General features: G+C 37.5%; 1 protein-coding gene across 1 annotated transcript in view; it reads right to left on the reverse strand.

Annotated features, from left to right (window-relative positions):
- Window positions 1-814: 814 nt before the first annotated feature.
- SORCS1 (sortilin related VPS10 domain containing receptor 1) overlaps window positions 815-19,144 on the reverse strand; it is a 550,691-nt gene continuing 532,361 nt past the window's right edge. The window contains exon 26 of the mRNA XM_086680819.1: window positions 815-1,080. Within this exon, the coding sequence (XP_086536945.1) occupies window positions 1,026-1,080 (55 nt within the window). The 3' untranslated portion in view covers window positions 815-1,025. The remainder of the gene's footprint in view (window positions 1,081-19,144) is intronic.

A 19,144-nucleotide genomic window follows, 5' to 3' on the forward strand; every position in this document is an offset into this window, starting at 1 on the left:
ACCCTTGCTCTTACATTGTTAGTGCTAAGGGAACTCAGAGCTTATTGTTCTGCTTATGCAAAGCTTAAACTTATGAGCTAGGGAATTGTTTCAGCTTTTCATAAATGATTTGTCTTTTTGATAAAATTTCATTTGATAATTCATTAAAAAATGACGAAAGGCCATCACTACAGGGCACCTTGGGTAGATCAGAGCCTAATATCACAGAAACCTTTCCCCAATCTTTTTAGATCATCAAGCTAAATAATGGATCTGAAGTTTCCCGATGTCTTTTCTGCCATGAAGTTTAAATTAGATGTGGTCTCCCTTGGGTACCATTCAAAAGAGTTCTAATGACAGTGTAAAAATATTGAAAGAAGCTATACGAGATTCTTTTATTTAAATATACATAACTATATATGTACTAACTTCACTTGATTGAAATGAAAAGGAAAGAGCTAACTTCAGTATTAATATCATTCCTTCATTGCTCGACTTTATATATAAATGCCAATAATTCTGAGGTTTTGCAAGATGGATATTTATAATTACTGCAGATTTCATTAGCTAAAAAGCCAGAATTAGAAGGTAAAAATTAGATTTTAATGAACAATTCTTTGGAAGGATGTCATGAATTGGTATCTGGAGGATATAAGCACAACTTAAAAATCAAGCAGATTAAGTGAGTGTGAGTCCAGAAAGGACTGGATAGAATAAAGATTAAAATAACTTCAAAGACAGGTCCCTGTTGAACCACTTTTCCCACCCCCTGAGGAAAATGACATAGTATGCAAAGAAATAAGGAAGAATATGAAATGCATGCTTTAAAAGGTAATTTGTGTTTTAAGGCTTCATATTTGATGGGGAAATTTTCAGTTGACAATTTTTACAGTTGTGATTTAACACAGCAAATTAAAGGCTTTGGCAGCAAATAAATAGATTCACAATGATTGGTGCTGAAACTCAATGGCCTTCCACAGGATATTGTTCAAACTCTGCCTTGTCAGACCTCATGAATCCAGCAGCATCTCGGGCGAGGTTAATGATCAAAATAAATTTAGGGTATGGGTTTTCCAATCCAGGCTGGGAGGAGATCTTCTGCTGAGGATGATAGAAATAATAACAAGTAATATTATTATCATAGCCAAATGCACAGAGCAGTTTTCTATGCCATGCACAGTGCGAACATTTTATATACCTAAAACACGTTTACTTGAAGGTATGATTTAACAAGGAGATCGAAGAGACAAAAATAAGGAGAACTTTTGCCTTGCAGTCTTGGTTTATTTCTGTTAAGTAGTGTGTATTGGAAAACAGTTTCATATCAGGTAGACTTATAATGGCATTTATATTTTTAAAATAATAAAGTGTTTTTAAAAATTTTCTTTAATGTTTATTTATTTTTGAGAGAGACAGAGCATGAGTGGGGGAGGGGCAGAAAGAGAGGGAGACACAGAATCTGAAGCAGGCGCCAGGCTCCGAGCTGTCAGCACAGAGCCTGATGGTGGTGCTCGAACTCACAAACCATGAGATCATGACCTGAGCCAAAGTCGGATACTCAGCCGACTGAGCCACACAGGCACCCCAAGTTTTTTTTAATATAAGAAAAGGGAATAGAACCACTTTTATTTATATAATGGTATTCATTACACATGAACACTTTATTCTGGGAGCCAACACTTACTTACAAGAAGTTATGGAATCACTATGACCGCCTAACAGTATTGTGCTTGGCAATAGATTACAGCAAGTGTGTGTTACTCCGGCAGAGGACTGAGAATTATAATTCAGTCTAGGTAGTGGGCCAGTAATTCTCAGCTCACATCCATGGCCATTCATAATCTCCTTTCCTTTTGCTAAAATATATCTTCTTTTCTGTGGTCTCATTCTGAAATATCTCTATCTCCTATGATTTTTATTTTATAAACGAAGCAAGGAAAGGAGATTCTTTATGGCTCTTTGATTGTTCACAATTCTATTGTGGGGCACTAATAGCAAATCATTTCAAAAACTGACCTTGCTCACTTGTTTGAAATATTTTGACCCTTCTGGAAACTTCATGTTAGTTTGGTGTTGTTATTGTTTTTGTGAAATCGTGTGTGTGTTTGTGTGTGTGTGTGTGTGCATGCGTGCTCATGTGATGATTAGGGAATGGACTTAGAATTACAACAGGGGGAAAACAGAACACATTAGCATCCCTATTTAGCCCTCGGATGTCTTTCCACCTTCTTCAATTCCTCTGTGAATCCTCCTAATTCTAGAATACCTGGAATAACTGGGCTAGTCCTGGCATTTTCTACAATGTAGTCTCTTCTGCCACAAAATCTCTGCTTACACAGACACCTAGTACTTTCATATGTGCCTACTGAAATGTAACCTATTTGGGGGATGTGTAGGTTAAAATGTCACCATATTTGTCAAGTTACCCATTAACTGCTAGTCAAAGCTTCCATTCTAATACCAAAAACCTTTAGAAACATCCTATGGAACTCATCTCTGTATTATGATGCTTTGCTAGTCACACACTTCCTCTTACTAACTAAAAGAACCTTGAAGACAGCAATCCATGACTTATATATCTTTATTCTTGTCACTGCTTCTTATTTAGGGATCTGCATTTTGAACATGTTCAGTAAATGTTAGTGAATGATGTATGCCTAAAATAAAATTGAAGTCCTATAGAATTTCGTCCTTCAAGACTCCATTACAACTTTTTTTTTCCTTTTTTAAGTGTTTATGTATTTATTTTGAGAGAGAGAGAGAGAGAGCGAGCAAGCATGGGGGAGGGGTAGAGAGAGAGGGAGACAGAGAATCCCAAGCTGGCTCCGTGCTGTCTACACAGAGCCCAATGTGGGGCTCGAACTCAGGAACCGTGAGATCACGACCTGAGCCAAAACCAAGAATCAGACACTTAACCGAATGAGCCACCTGGGCGCCCCCACCCCTGCCCTACAATGGTTTCTATAATTAAGAATTTCTTAATTCATTCTGCAAACCCCAGGTCAAATGCAAAAACTTTGCCATGAGAATACCTACCTCCAAATCTTAGTTCTGTTGCTAAATCTGTGTGAGTTACCTAACTTCTCCCTTCCTTGGTTTTCTCATCTGTGAAATGAACTTGGTAACAATAAAACTGATTATTAATACCAATCTTAAAGGGTCATTGGAAGCCTTAAACTTATTAATATATGTAAAGTACCTGAAAGTATGCCCACCAAGTATATGGTGCATGCTGTGCAAATAGTAACTGCATTGCTGTCTATCATATAGATGGGAGATTTCAAACTGGCAACCACAGGCTAGATCTGTCCTGCAATCATGCTGGGTTCAGCCTAGCACTGTTATTATACACAATATGTTTTAGTGTGCTTCCAACATGTAAAGGAGGATATTTTACATTAACTCCAGTTTCCTGGGTTTTCTTGGGAAATCATGGAAGGCTTGGTTAACAAGAAACCTTTATTTACTCAATGAAAATAACCAGCTGGAAGCAAATAGTCCTGCCCTGTGTAGACACCACAGGTGTTCTCCAGTGTTCTGGGCTCCACAGCTGTGTGCTGCCTCCCTGACCAGGATCCTGAATACCACCTGCCACTCCTCAAATCACACCTGATCTGGGACATGTTCAAGTTATCTAGCTGGAATGTGTAGGCACTGGATTTAAAACACTCCAAAACTTAAAAAAATAATAATTTGTGAATAAGGGACTTATGGTCACCCCTAGCAAAATGACAAGAGCTGGATGTGTAAATATTACAATTGCAATAACTATGACCTTGACTGCCTGTCCTATTACTTGTCCATGTTTATTGAATACACATTATTTACCAGGCACTGTAATAGATGCTTTACATAAATCACTTCTGTTGCTTATGAGAAACTTGCGAGGTAGGTGTTATTAGTTTACTTATTTTACAAATGAGGGAATGGAGGCTCAGTAAAATACAGCCACTCGCCCAAGGTCAGTGATGGTGTCAGCAAGAAAACACAGGACTACCAGGCTCCAAACCCAATGCTTTTCCACCATACTAACCTACCTTCCTCTTGTCAATCTTTCCAGTTTCCTCTCACACAATATTTATCTACCTCCTGAGGAAGACTGAAAAAGGATGATTTTAGCTTTACTGTATATAGGAGGAATGAAAGTACAGACTCTTAAGGAAGAGAGTGACAGAAGTGAGTCACCATTGTCCTAGGACAAATGCAGACATGGTTTCTCTATTAGAAATATTAGGAAAATTAACTCAGGAAAAAATCTTGCCCCTATCCATAGTAGAGCCTCTTCCAATTGAATCCTCTGAGGTGAGACGAAAGCCTTTAAAGATATAATTTTCCAACTGCTGATGCTCAGCCTTATTTTAGAAAATATAAAACTTCTGTTTTGAAAGCATAACAACCCCTTTCTAATGAGGCAAAGAAATAATGCATTTCCATTAACATTACAAACTGAGAAGCGTATTTCAAACCAGGGAAAACTCACTATACATATAAATAGTGAATTAGGTATCCATTATTCATTCTCATTAGGACACACAACAAATATTTTCATAATTTTACTAAGAATGATTTTTAGTTCCTTTTAATTTTTGTTTATAGTTTTATTGAGCTCCTTGGAGCTCAAATGTTTATTGTTCTGCCAGATCATTTGTAAGATTACTAAAAATTATACTTTACGATGTCTGCTGGGGACAGAGGATCCATATTTTTACAAATCCTGACTAAATTTTCTGATTCTCCAAGAAGCAAAGTACTCAATGCAATGCTTTAGTTTCAGAATAAATTACTCAAGATGCCCTGAAATTCTGTTTTCTTTTCTTCTCTCTCTGGAAAAATAAGAAAGCAAGCTATATTGCCACAGTAATTGTATGGCAGCTCTGATATTCAGTTATCAAATCATATTTATGATAGGGATTAATTAGTAATATTTTTCCAAAGATAACATTAAATGTAGATGAGCTGGATAATAATATTTAGGAGAAAAGAAACAAACAAACAAAACATTGAAATATTGCACGGAAATCACTTAGAGACCAATTCCTGAAAGCCTCGGAATAATTGTATCCAGACAGTTCAAGAGCTCTGGAATGCTGATGGGCATTTCACCATGACAATCACTAAATAAATTCACCCAAATTATTTACAGATAAATGAGCTTTTCGTTCAGAAACGGGAAAAACTATATATCTCAATTTTTTAAATATTTGTTCTAATTTCCAAGCTTGCTGTGCTCCAAGAAGGCATAAAAGGAAGGAAAATCCTAATAAGTAACATAGAGGAAGAATCCCTTTATTTCCACTTATATGACAATGAGAATTGATAGCCTTAAGCAAATAAGCAAAGAAGCGCTGGGTTCTACTGGAATTCACCTGAGTCTTACTCTGATTTTACCAACCCATTCTATAGTAATTGAAAATGCCACAAAAATAATGCTCCCCCCCCATAGTGTGAAATTAAGCAATTACTGTAAATAAGGAATAATCAAATTCAACTATTTTAACAATAAATTGTCACAATGCTGTCTTTAATCCATATGTACAAAATAATTTATCATTTATATAGCACCTTCTCCCTTGAATATGTCAACACATCAATCTGGCTTTCTGTCTCCTGCAAGTTCTCAATCATCTTTACATGAGCAAACAGTAACATTCTAAGAGAAGCAAACATCCTAATATATTCAGGCTATTATTGTTCCTTGGAAAAGATCCAGAGCCTCAATAAGGCAGTGATTGGAAATGCACAAAGTATTTTAATATCCTAATTATTTTGATTTAACTTCCTCTAATAGTTTAAATTGATACTGAATTTATTTAGAACCCATTAGGTTTTTTTTTTCTTTTTTTCCAACAGATCATAAACACAGACTGAACTTAATCTCAAGACAAAATTAATTATTCATGCTTCAAATTGCCGATACACTTTTCCAAAAACCTGCCACCCACTTCTGCATTCAGCCTTTTATTTTAATTCCTTTTCCATTTTAGGAAAGTAATTACTGGCAATGTATATGTCATTCTGAAGAGAAGTGAAGCTTTCTACTCACTGATCTGAACACAAAACCGATATTTGGAGCCACAAGGAGAGAAGTCATTAGGTGTCATCAATTCAGGCTTATTATTGCAGCCTACCATCATCCCCTTGAAGCTGCACTACCCTGGTGAAAAGGACAAAAGTTACAAGAACCATCTCTCCTGCATTAATAACAGGAGAATCAATTATTAAATTATCTCACACACTACAGAAGACTCAAGGCTGTGTTTTCAATGAACACAGTACACTTCTGTATAAATTAACCCTCACCTTTTGGTTGTTTTGCTCAGTTCAAATGGCTGTTTTCAAGAGGAGTAGGTGTGTGATTCAATGGGAGCATTACATATTCAAACGTGTTAATAACCAACGATGGCACTGCAAGTCTTTTTCACTCCTGCCTTCTCAAACATGAGTAGTTAGATATTCACAGCTACGATGAATCAGAAACCTACTAATACCACAAATGGTGCTAAGCATTTCACATGTATTAATGTCCTTCAGTTCTCGGAGAATCTTATAAGATTAAGTTCTATTAGTATCTCCATCTTACAAAGGGAAAAAAAAACAAATCTAAAAAATCAGAAAGGTGAAGTAACTTGCTCAAAACTCTACAAACAGCAAAAAACAGAGCCAGGTCTGTTTACCTTTTAACCCTGATGTGATTAACTACATCATGCCACCTCTCCACTTCGGGGACACATAAACATTTTGTTACACTTAAGCAGGGCATCCTTGTGTAGGACCCTAGTATATGCCAGGGGCTGTGAAAAATATGAAGATGGTTAAGACATGACCCCAATGCTCAAGAAACCCCTAATGCCAAGAAGAAAGAAATACTTAACAAATATATATTTTGATTGTAAGGAATGAAAGTAGTCATTTTGAAGAAAATTTATTTTTTCTTTAAAATAAGAGACAGCCAATAATGTAAGTGGAAGAAAGTTGAGAGTAAGGGCATATATCATCTAGTTAGATCCTGCAGAATCTAGACCTGTGGTCCTGCTTAGCTCTGTCACTCACATCAGCATTATCCTGGCAAAATTTTTGACTCTCTTGGCCCAGATTCCTCAACTGTGAAGAGGAATTACTGGATCACAGTAAGAAAATATATCTAAAACCACACAGAAAAAGAATAAAACATGATCCAATCATGAGATGACATGATCTCTAGTTTCAGTGGTATAATTCATTTCATCTCTGTCGTCTATTGAACACTACAAGAATTGCTTTAAAAAAACTGCAAAGCTGATTCGTTTTGTGTTGTTTTTCAGGCAAAGAGCATCTTTACTGAAGGCAAGATCTAATTTTTTTTTGTCTTTTTTTTTTTTTTTTTTTTTTTTTTTGTCTCTCTCCAGGCTGATTTTGCTGACGTGGAGAGAGTCTGACCAGTGATATTACCTACAGCCCAGGGAAGAGAAAATGATGAAGTAAAAGACAAAGAACAGGATGATTCAAACAGGCTTTTCTTTTGTTCTAGTGGAGGTAGCATTGGAGGAGTGACTCCATAGGCCGTCTGTCTTGATACGGGATGTAATCAAATTCTGTGTTTCTGGTCCAAATTATTCCAAACCACTGCCCTGTGGGACAGTGCTCGAGTACACAACCAGCCTATCCATGATATGATCCCAATAGAAGTGACTTTGGCATAAACTACAAGTCCCCTAAATCATTGAGTTCTCTGGCCCTTCTTCTTCCCTCCAGTGATGGACCCTTCTCTTCAATCCCCATCTACTCAAATCACAAACAGCCTCTGGTTCACTTCATGCCGTCCGTGCAGGCTTCCTTGCTCAGAGTTTGGCTATTAATTAAATTCCCTGAGGCTGACTTTCAGCACTGACACTTCATAACTGCCGTAAGTTGGGACTAGTTACTTAAAACTAACCAAAGTTTAGTACCTTCATCTCTAACAGGGGAAATATATAGTCCATTGTAAGAATTTAAATAAGCTAATATATGTAAATATGTTTAGCACAGTGCTTGACACATAATAAGTGAACAAGAAATGGTAATTAGTGTGGCAATCTGTAATGGCCAAAGCCTGAATGAGCTCTCTCACTATGTGGGAATTATACAACATGTTTTGTCTGTGCCTCTCCTTTGGTCGCTGGCATTAACTTTTTTTTTTTTTTTTGACACTGTACCTTCTAGAATTCAGGTGTGGCTTTCTAATTCAATTCTGAGGATAAAATATATGAGCTATGTATTTCTGCATTCTCCAGAATATCTAATAGATTGCATTCAAATAAGAGGTGCTCAGTGATATTTTTTTTGTATGAATAAATGAATAAAAATGTGGTTCACTTGGCTCCTGGAGTATGACCAGTGGCTAAGCTTCCTCCGAATATTGTACTTGTTGGTTCTTCCACCCCCACAAGAGTCTGATATTTGGATTATCTCCCAGCCTGTGAACAGTTCCTTCCCTTTTCATATTCCACTGTGTGCACTACTCCGCCAGTATTCAATTCTCGCTCCACTGTGGCCCATTAAGAGAGGACAAAATTCATACTGGGAGTGCTCAGGCCATTAGACTCCAGGACATACAGCAAAACAGGAGTCTGGACATTTGGTTGATTGACAAGAGAATACATTAAAATTTCAAGAGTAACTTTGAGGCAAGTGTGCAAAATAATGTAGTCACCAAACATTTAAGATATTCTTTCTAGAGGGAGCAAAGCAAGAAGTCTTTTCTTGCATATAGAAGAGGCCTGTCATGCAAATCATCCTGGCTGGACGGTGAAAGCTACAAAGACTAGAATTCCTGAGAGGCTTTCTGTGAGCTTTGGGAAGTGACTTCTCTCTCTCTCTGCAGCTCAGCTTCCCTTGCAAAAAGAAAGGTAAACCAGATGTCCTCTCAGACTCTTTCAAAATGTACAGTTGTATGAACATAAAATGTATAATGCATAGTAATGCATAACATAATAAACCAAAAATGTATGAAGAAGGAAGGGGGTGGTTAAAAATAGGGGTGCCTAACTGGCTCAGTCAGGGCAGCATGCGGCTCTCGATCTCAGGGTTGTGAGTTCAAGCCCCATGTTGGGTGTAGAGATTATTTAAAAATAAAATCTTGGGGCGCCTGTGTGGCTCAGTCGGTTGAGCGTCTGACTTCAGTTCAGCTCATGATCTCATGGTTTGTGGGTTCGAGCCCCATGTCAGGCTCTGTGCTGACAGCTCAGAGCCTGGAGCCTGCTTCGGATTCTGTCTCCTCTCTCTGCCCCTCCCCCACTTGTGCCTTGTCTGTGTCTCTCAAAAATAAATAAATGTAAAAAAAAAAAATTAAAAAAATAAATAAATAAAAATAAAAATAAATAAGAAAAGTATGTTCTTACTTTTTCTAACTTACAGTAAGTCTACTGTAAGTTAACTTGGTTTTTGATGAAAAAAAAGTTTAGCAAGCTAAAAAAAAAATCTTTTACCTTGGAGAAACAATGTGCAGTTTTTCTTAGAGGTTTTTGGATAGAGCAAGTAATGAAAAAAGGCTGATTTTTTTTTTTTTAATCATTTCTGTCTCAAGGAATGTGAATTCAGGTGTAGGGATCTGAATTTAAGAAGTTCCTATTGTTTCAAATCTGGGAGCTGAAAATCCTTCCTGTGAAATGCAAATAGAAACAATCTAACAATTTTCCACAGTCACCCCAGGCCCCTTTGATGCCTAGCATCTGCCCCACCCCCTCCAACACCCACACAGATCACATATCCCTGTCTCTCCCAAGGGAGATGCTCTGGGGGACGGGGGAGACAATTTCCCAACAACCTGCAAATGTTCCAAGTTGCTTGGCAGCATGCTGCATTTAAAATTAAATTTGAAGTGCTAATTTGGCACAATTTTTTATTCATAACACCAATTCTCAACATTAATTTTGACATGTCCTTTTTTTGTGTTTTTTTGTGTGGTTTTTTTTGTGTGTTTTTTTTTGTTGTTGTTGTTTTGTTTTTTGTTTTTTGTTTTTTAATTCCCAACTGGAACTGAAAAATCTCTTGGCGAAAGAAGTATTTGGTAAGAAGTGTGATGATACCTCTGCTTTCTGGCTGTAGGTGAGCTGTGTTCCCTGCCCCACCTGGGTAGGTGGGAGCTATTTCTTTATCAGGCTTAGGAGCCAGCTCTTCAATGGCTTGCCATTGACTCCAGAAAGCTGATAAATGGCATTTATTTCCTACTCATGACCTAGTTTGTAAGCTCATAAATCACCAGGAACACACTGAAACTCATTTGCTGGAGCCGCCTCTTGATAAACCAGAGTTACGTACCTATGAGAGCTGAGGGGATCTGCTCAGAGATCTGGGCTCCATTCCTGAAACCCGTTAGGTTCAGGAGTCAGTCATTTCCTTCCTTAGACTTTACCATTGGAAGTGTGTGTGTGCACAGCTGTCACCAAGGAGAGGGTTTGTTAGTGCGTGGAGCACGGAGGGAGGAAGGGCAGAGCAGAGGGTGACTGTATAATGTAACGCTAAAAATCAGAGTTAGGTAATAAACCCTAGCTTGTGTCTTAAAGTAGTTTCCCCCACCCACAAAATGCATTTCCATATCACCTTGCCAATTGTGCTTACTGAGTTTGGAGCAAGACCAGCGTGCTGTGCAGGAAAGTAGCTTGATGGTGTCCTTTTAGCTCATAAGAAACCCCGCAAAAATGGGAGCTTTATGCTGCACACAGAGCACAGGTGGAACGTAGGTGGCTCAAACTCAGCTTTAACTCTGGGAAAAGTCAGTGCTCTTGCTCTAGGGTTAGAGAGGAAAAGAGGAATATTCCTGAAAGTCCTAGAGGCTACTAGGCCATATGTTGAACTTTACTACAAAGACTTGGATGGCCTTTAGTTACATGGAAGCAGAACATTTCTGACCTTAACTATTTTTTAAACTGGATTCTGTTTTGATTTGTAAAAAAACAACTTTACTGATTTAAAATTTAATGAAAGCTTGTATCATCTGCATTATAATATGTATACTGTAACAGAAATTATATGCAATAAAATGTACCCATTTAAGTGTAGAATCAGGAGTCCAAGCTATATATTTGTGAAACTAACACCACAATCGAGATAAAAAATATCAATACCACCAACTTTATCTCCCTAGCAGCACCTCTCTGTGGATTTATATTTTAAATGGTTTTCTTGTAGATAGTTTACAGTTGGAACTCCCTTTTGTCCAGTAAGAAAAACTTCTGCCTTTCAAACGGAGTTGTCTATATCATTCAAATCATGATTTTCAAATATGAATAGGATCCAATCTATAATCTTGTTTCTTATTTATCATGGCAGTGTCTGTTCTTTTTTTCTTTTCCCTTGCCTTTTATTGGATTGATTTATTCTATTCCATTCAACTTCCTCTGTTAGTTTAGTCAGTGCCTCACAGTTTGCAATATGCATCCAAAATGTAAAAATGTATAAGCCTTACAGGAATATTCTTTAATTTTCCTCCTCTTGTCCTTTGTGATATTCTTGTCAGACATTTTTCTACATATATTATAAACCCCACGATGCATTGTTGTTGTTATTTGAAATGGTCAATTTCCTCTGAAAGACTGAAAAAAATGAGGTAAAATGATTTTTGTATTTCCCATTGGTGGTGATCTTCATTTACTTAAATAAACCCAGGTGTCCCTCGCGTGTGACTTCCTTCCACCTGAAGAACTTTAAAAGTATCCTCCATAGTATGAATCTGCTGCCTTGAAATTCTTTCAGCATTTGTGGTCAGAAAATTACTCATTTCACTTTAATTTTTGGAGATTTTTTTTTCTTGGCTGGAGATACAATTGTAGGTTATCAGATTTTCCCCACAGACACTCGACAGATTTGCTCCACTCTCTGACGTGCATATTCTATACGACACCTTCAGTGATTCTTACCCTTGTTCTGCACTTGCTCTATCCTTTTCTACATGGTAATTCTGACCTTTGTTCCTCAGAATTTCAAATGTCTCTTAATAGCCTGGTGCCTTTATGTTATTTTTATTTCATCACTATTTTTTATCCATTTGATAATGATGTCCCTTGGTATGTTTTTCTATAACCTGTGTGTTTATAGTTTGCATCAAATATAGAAAAAAATGGTCATTATTTTTTCAATGCTTTTCTGCCCCTCTTCCTATTTTCGGAGACTCAAATTATATGCATGTTATACCAATTGGTATTGTTCCAAAGGTCACTGAGACAATGTTCTTCTTCCTGCAGTGTTTCTTTTTGTATCTGTGTTTCAGTTTGGATAAATGCTAGAGTTCCTTGTTGAAGTTAGATCATATTTTCTTTTGCAATCTCCCATCTTGTATTAATTCCATGCTGTGAATTTTTCAATTCAGATATATTATTTTTTATTTCTAGATATGCCACTGGTCCTTTTATATATCATTTTTTTCCTCATGCTAATCTTTAAAAACGTTTACATATCCATAAAAGCTACTTTGACATCCTACTGAGTTACTTCTGTTATCTCTGTCATTTCTGGATTTTTAAAAATTCAGAGTTCCGTTTTTATAGCAGCTTTAGGTTCACAGCACAACTAAGAGGAAGTCACAGAGATTTTCCATATACCTTTTGCCACTACACATGCGTGGTCTACCTCTCCATTAACATTCTGCTCCAGAGTGGTACATTTGTAACGATTGGTGAACCTATATTGACACATCATTATCACCTGAAGTCCATAGTTTATATTACAGTTCACTCTTGGTATTGTACATCTGTGGATTTAATGGCTGGCATGTATCTATCATTATAGAACCATACAGAATATTTTCATTACCCTAAAAATCCTCTTGCTCAATCTATTCATCTTCCTTACCCCGAGCCTTTTGCAACTACTGATCTTTTTATGGTCTCCATAGTTTTGCATTTTCCAGAATGTCATATAGTTACAATCATATAGGGTGTAGCCTTTTCAGATTGGCTTCTTTCACTTGATAATATACCTTTAAGATTCCTTCATGTCTTTTCATGGTTTTGACAGTTCATTTCTTTTTATCACTGAGTAATATTTCATTGACTGGATGTACCATAGTTTATTTATCCATTCAACTATTGAAGGGCATCGTGGGTGCTTGCTGATTTTGACAAAGATGCAAAATGCTGGTATGAACATTTTGTGCGTTTTTTTTTTTTGTGCAGACATAGGTTTTTAACTCCTTTAGATAAATACCAAGGACGGTGATTGCCGAATCACATGGTAAGAGTATGTTCAGTTTTGTAAGAAACTGCCAAATTGTCTTCCAAAGTGGCTGCACCATTTTGCATCCCCATCAGCAATGAATGAAAGTTCCTGTTGCTCCACATTTCTCGAGCATTTGCTGTTGATAGTGTTCAATATTTTGGCCATTCTAATTAATGTGTAGTGAAATCTTGTTGTTTTTATTTGCATTTTCCTGTTGACATATGATGTGGAACATCTATTTACATTTTTTTTTTTTAATCTTTATTTTTGAGAGAGAGACAGAGTGTGAGCAGGGGAGGAGCAGACAAGAGAGGGAGACACAGAATCCAAAGCAGGCTCCAGGCTCTGAGCTGTCAAAACAGAGCCCAACATAGGGCTTGAACTTAGGAACCACGAGATCATGACCTGAGTCAAAGTCGGGCACTCAACCAACTTAGCCACCCAGGCACCCCTGATGTGTAACATCTTTTTATTAACTCATTTGTCATCTGTGTATCTTCTTTGGTGAAGTGTCTGTTGAGGTCTCTGGCCCATTTTTTAATTGGGTTGTTTGCTTTCTTATACTTGAGTTTTAAGCACTCTTTTGTGTATTTTCGGATAAGAGTCCTTTATCAGATGTGTCTTTTGCAAATATTTTCTCCTATTCTGCGGCTTGTGTTTTCATTCTTCTGATATTGTCTTTCCCAGAGCACAAGTTTTTAATATTAATGTGGTGCAGCTTATCACTTTTTTAATGGATCATGTCTTTGGTATTGTATCTAAAAATTCATTGCTGTACCCAACTAGGTTTTCTTTTAAGTTATCTTCTAGGAGTTTATAGTTTTGTGTTTGCATTTAGGCCTATGTCCATTGTGAATTAATGTTTGTGGAGGGTATATGGTCTGTGTCTAGAATCATGTTTTTGCATATGGATCCAGTTGTTTAGTACCATTTTTTTTTTTGAAAAGGTTATCCTTACTCCATTTTCTTATTTTCTTGTCCTTGCTCCTTTGTCAAAGATGAGTTTATGTTATGACTATATTTATGACTATGGTAGGTTTCTAGTCTATTCTATTGATCTATTTGCCTATTTCTTTACCAATATCACAATGTCTTGATTACTGTAGCTTTATAGTAAATCTTGAAGCCAGGACTTCCTACTTTGTTTTATCCATCAATATTGGGTTGGCCATTCTGGATCTTTTGCCTTTCCATATAAACTTTAGAATAACTTTGTCAATATTCATAAAAGAACTTGTTGAGATTTTTATTGTGATTGCTTTGAATCTATAGATCAAGTTGGTAATAACAGATATATTGATAATATTGAACACGGACTATCCCTCCATTTATTTAGTTCTTCTTTGATGAGTCTGTTTTTAATGACAGATCTTTTTCCTTGGTTGCGGAATGCCTTTACCTGCTTTTTGACGTATTTGGTACTAGCTCAATGTTGAGTGTCAAGAATTAAAGAACACTGGGCTTTGTTCTGTCAGGCAGTTAGATTACTTGTTGATGCATATGATTTATTCATGGTGTGATTTAAGCTTTTTTTTTTTTTTTTTTTTTTTTTAGGTGGGTCTAGAGCTAGAGTAGTTCTCATTCCAGGATAGTTCAGCCTTACTCCTACAACACGAAATTTTGGGAATTAATTCACTGCTCTGGGACTTCACAAAGGACTTTCCATTCTGGCTGTTTGAAGCCTGGATATCTCTTTACCCTCTGTGAGATTTGCCCTGTGATCCTTATTTGTTCATCTGGTTTTTTCCACCCTATAGAAGGGTAGCTTGTTACTTAGCAATTACTCAAGAGAACCCTTATGTAGATTTCTAGAATTCTTTTTTTCACATTACTCTATCTTTTCAGAGTTCTACTCACATTTCCAGAGGCCTCAGCCTCCTTCGATATTGACCTCTCTGTCTTTCATTCAGCAAGTTCCTCAGGCCCTGTTTATCTGCCCTTCCCTGCACCATGGTTCAAGAACTGTCCTTAGACATGTATCTAGGTAAATTGTAGTACTCAATTCATTTATTTCCCTTCTCTCAGGCATTATATTCCAGCATTTCCTAGTGTCCAATGTATGAATGCAGTCAGTTAATATATTTTGCCCAGTTTTTTTTTTTTTTTTAATTTTTTTTTTCAACGTTTTTTTTATTTATTTTTGGGACACAGAGAGACAGAGCATGAACGGGGGAGGGGCAGAGAGAGAGGGAGACACAGAATCGGAAACAGGCTCCAGGCTCCGAGCCATCAGCCCAGAGCCTGACGCGGGGCTCGAACTCACGGACCGCGGACCGCGAGATCATGACCTGGCTGAAGTCGGACGCTATTTTGCCCAGTTTTATAGTTGTTTATGGTGCTCTGTGTTTTTTAATTTTTTTTAAATATGAAATTTATTGTCAAATTGGTCTCCATACAACACCCAGTGCTCATCCCAACAGGTGCCCTCCTCAATACCCATCACCCACCCTCCCCTCCCTTCCACCCCCCATCAACCCTCAGTTTGTTCTCAGGTTTTAAGAGTCTCTTATGCTTTGGCTCCCTCCCTCTCTAACCTCTTTTTTTTTTTCTTCCCCTCCCCCATGGTCTTCTGTTAAGTTTCTCAGGATCCACATAAGAGTGAAAACATATGGTATCTGTCTTTCTCTGTATGACTTATTTCACTTAGCATAACGCTCTCCAGTTCCATCCACGTTGCTACAAAAGGCCATATTTCATTCTTTCTCATTGCCACGTAGTATTTCATTGTGTGTATAAACCACAATCTTTATCCATTCATCAGTTGATGGACATTTAGGCTCTTTCCTATAATTTGGCTATTGTTGAAAGTGCTGCTATAAACATTGGGGTACAAGTACCCCTATGCATCAGCACTCCTGTATCCCTTGGGTAAATTCCTAGCAGTGCTATTGCTGGGCCATAGGGTAGATATATTTTTAATTTTTTGAGGAACCTCCAGAGCGGCTGCACCAGTTTGCACTCCCACCAACAGTGCAAGAGGATTCCCATTTCTCCACATCCTCACCAGCATCTATAGTCTCCTGATTTGTTCATTTTAGCCACTCTGACTGGTGTGAGGTGGTATCTCAGTGTGGTTTTGATTTGTATTTCCCTGATGAGGAGCGACGTTGAGCATCTTTTCATGTGCCTGTTGGCCATCTGGATGTCTTCTTTAGAGAAGTGTCTATTCATGTGTTCTGTGTGCGTGTATGTGTGTGCGTGTGTGTGTGTGTGTGTGTTTTAATACTCCATTATAGCCAAGAATGGAAGAAATCCCTTTACCTCCCGTATGTACTTTAAATTTTGATAAAGTATACTGTGGTTGAGTATGTTCACAAGGTAAGGTAGTTTGAATTTTCAACGTTCTGGATCTCCTATAAAACACTGAATTTTGTATTTATGTCATGCCAAGTAACTAATAAACCATAGTCTTTATCTTTTCCAAAGCCATAGAGAAATTTTACTGCTAGGAGAGAATAAAGGGAACATTTAAGTTAATCTTTGCATGATGCCTGGATGACCTTCTATCAAATTCTTCTGTTTTATTAGGAGCTTATATTTGAACATCTGTAATGTTGTGAAACTCCATTCTCCCAGAGGAATCATATCACATGGTAAGACAGCTCTGTTACAAAGTGCCTTCTTAAGTGGGTCTAACTTCTTCCCTCTGGCACTTCCCAATATCTGACCCTTATGCCAGACCCTGGAATCATCCGTAATGTAATATTTTTAATCATTCATATCCTACTTGCTTCCAAGTCAGATTTGAAGCAGTCTATTCAGAAGATATGCATGGCAGATATTTGATGCATGAGAATAGCTCTCAGGTCCCTTAGGCTTTAAGTGTTGCTGGTACCTCAATTATTTATCATATGAATTGGGATTAGGGCCCTTTTAAGAGACATCAGAGAGTAGAATGGTGGTTGCCAGAAGCTAGGGGGTAGGGTAAAAGGGAAAAACACAGTTTTTGTTCAGTGGGTATAGAGTTTCAGTTTTGCAAGATAAAAAAGTTATAGAAAGCTGTTACACAACTGTACTGTGGACTTAAAAATGGTTAAGATGGTAAATATTATGTTATGTTTTTTTTTTACCAAAATTAAAAAAAAATGACAATGGATCTATGTAATAAAGGCAGTTGAAGAAATATGCAAAAATAGAAGTCTCTTCCAAAGCTCATGAGGATGTTTTCATTCTGTAGGCATCAACGGTAGATCTTATCATTGGACATTGTCAACTTGAATTTTGTTTTAGAACTCTGTTGAGTGGGAGACAGGAAAGAAAAACGGAATTCAGACCATGGTAGGGGCTCCAAAAATGAGGCAATCAGTTAAGGCAGCTAGGTCTGCAGAACCAAAATTATAAGCCCTACTGTTGCTACTATAGTGACCAGAGACTTAAGTGTTTTTATAATGGATAAAAATCAACACCTTGACTTGAAGTTGGAAGCTGACCGAGACCCAGTTTATATTAAAAAGTTAACGTTGTTGGCTGGGAGTCAGTCAACTAGCTCTGGGATAAGTAAGCTGCACCCCAGGCTCATCCCAAAGAAAGCCTCTATGTCATCCACAAAGTGGGCTTGCCTTTAAGGCTATTAGTGTGACAAGCCTGAAGGTCACCGGATCGGGCCACTGTAATACACCATGGTTCTGCGGTCATATGGGAAGATTATGTTGTTCTGCCCATGCAGCATCCATTTCTCCCTCAACTATTCAGAGCATCTGATTTTCATTTTAATTCCCAATCTTAATGCATGAATGATGCTAAACCTACTCCAATACTCAGCTAGACAAACAACCTTGGCCTTGTCAATCAGAGAATTTCTTCTTACTGGCCACAGAGATAGATTCAGGGATTGCACATAATCCAAGCAAGAACTCCAAAACTCAAATTTTCTGGAATTACTGAAAAAAAAATTCCTTCAGCTACAGTTAGTAAGCTAAAAGAAGATAAGGTTCTAGAAGCCATTCTAGAGACACAGAGTGAAGTAGAACCATGAGACAGGTAAATTTCAGGTGACGTTTGTGAGCCTCTCTATTTGGCTGGCCCAAGTCCAATGGTTCAAAATTCCCTTTTGTGCCTAAGTCAGTTTGCGCTGGTATTCTGTCATTTATAACAAAAAGTGATCTGAAAATAGTACCATACCAAGGTAAATTATTCCACGGATCTTTATCCTCATAGATATACACCTATACCTCATGCCTCAACTGGTTTGTAAATGCCCAGAGCTCCAACAGAAGGACTTGTTCTCCTCTGTTATTTATCATAATGCATATATAATCCCTGGAACATGATAGATACTCAATAAGTAATTGGTGATTAAGCTCTTTTTTTCCCTCACCATCCTCAGGTTAATTGCATTATTCCTGAGTTTGAAAGCTCAAGGTTTTAAGTGGAGTGCATTCTACTAGTAGTGTCTAGGTATTTTATTTATTTGTTTCTTTGATTTCTGTTTGTTTACTTTCTCATGAAAGTGAAACTCTAAGTGTGTGTTTTTAGAAGATGTTTTAGAAGTTGTTTTTGTTTTGTATCAAAACCAACTCCAGGGTGCTGGGGGGCTCAGTCAGTGAAGTGCCAGACTTCAGCTCAGGTCATGATCTCACGGTTCGTGGGTTCAAGCCCCATATCGGGCTCTGTGCTGATAACTCTGAGCCTGAAGCCTACTTTGGGCTGTGTCTCCCTCTCTCTCTGCCCCTCCCCCACTCATGCTCTGTTACTCTCTGTCTCACAAAAATGAATAAACATTAAAAAAAAAAAACACAACTCCCTCCCCCCCCCAAGGAAAAACAAGCAAACAAACACAAGAATAAAATCAATCTCTTTGGACATCTCTGTATCTTGGTACACTTTCTCTCTGTCAAAACCTCAGATCATATGTTCTAGAACTTCTATTATAGACATGACCTAAACACTGTGTTCCGTATTAAGAATTCAAGGAATCCTAACCATGAGTATACAAAGTCTGGTAATTACCTTTTAACTGTGCTGCATGTTTCCATTAAATGCTTTGAATATTTGA

The sequence above is a fragment of the Puma concolor genome, chromosome D2, assembly GCF_028749965.1.
Source record: "Puma concolor isolate L17-30 chromosome D2, mPumCon1.1.hap2, whole genome shotgun sequence".
Classification (NCBI taxonomy): Eukaryota; Metazoa; Chordata; class Mammalia; order Carnivora; family Felidae; genus Puma; species Puma concolor.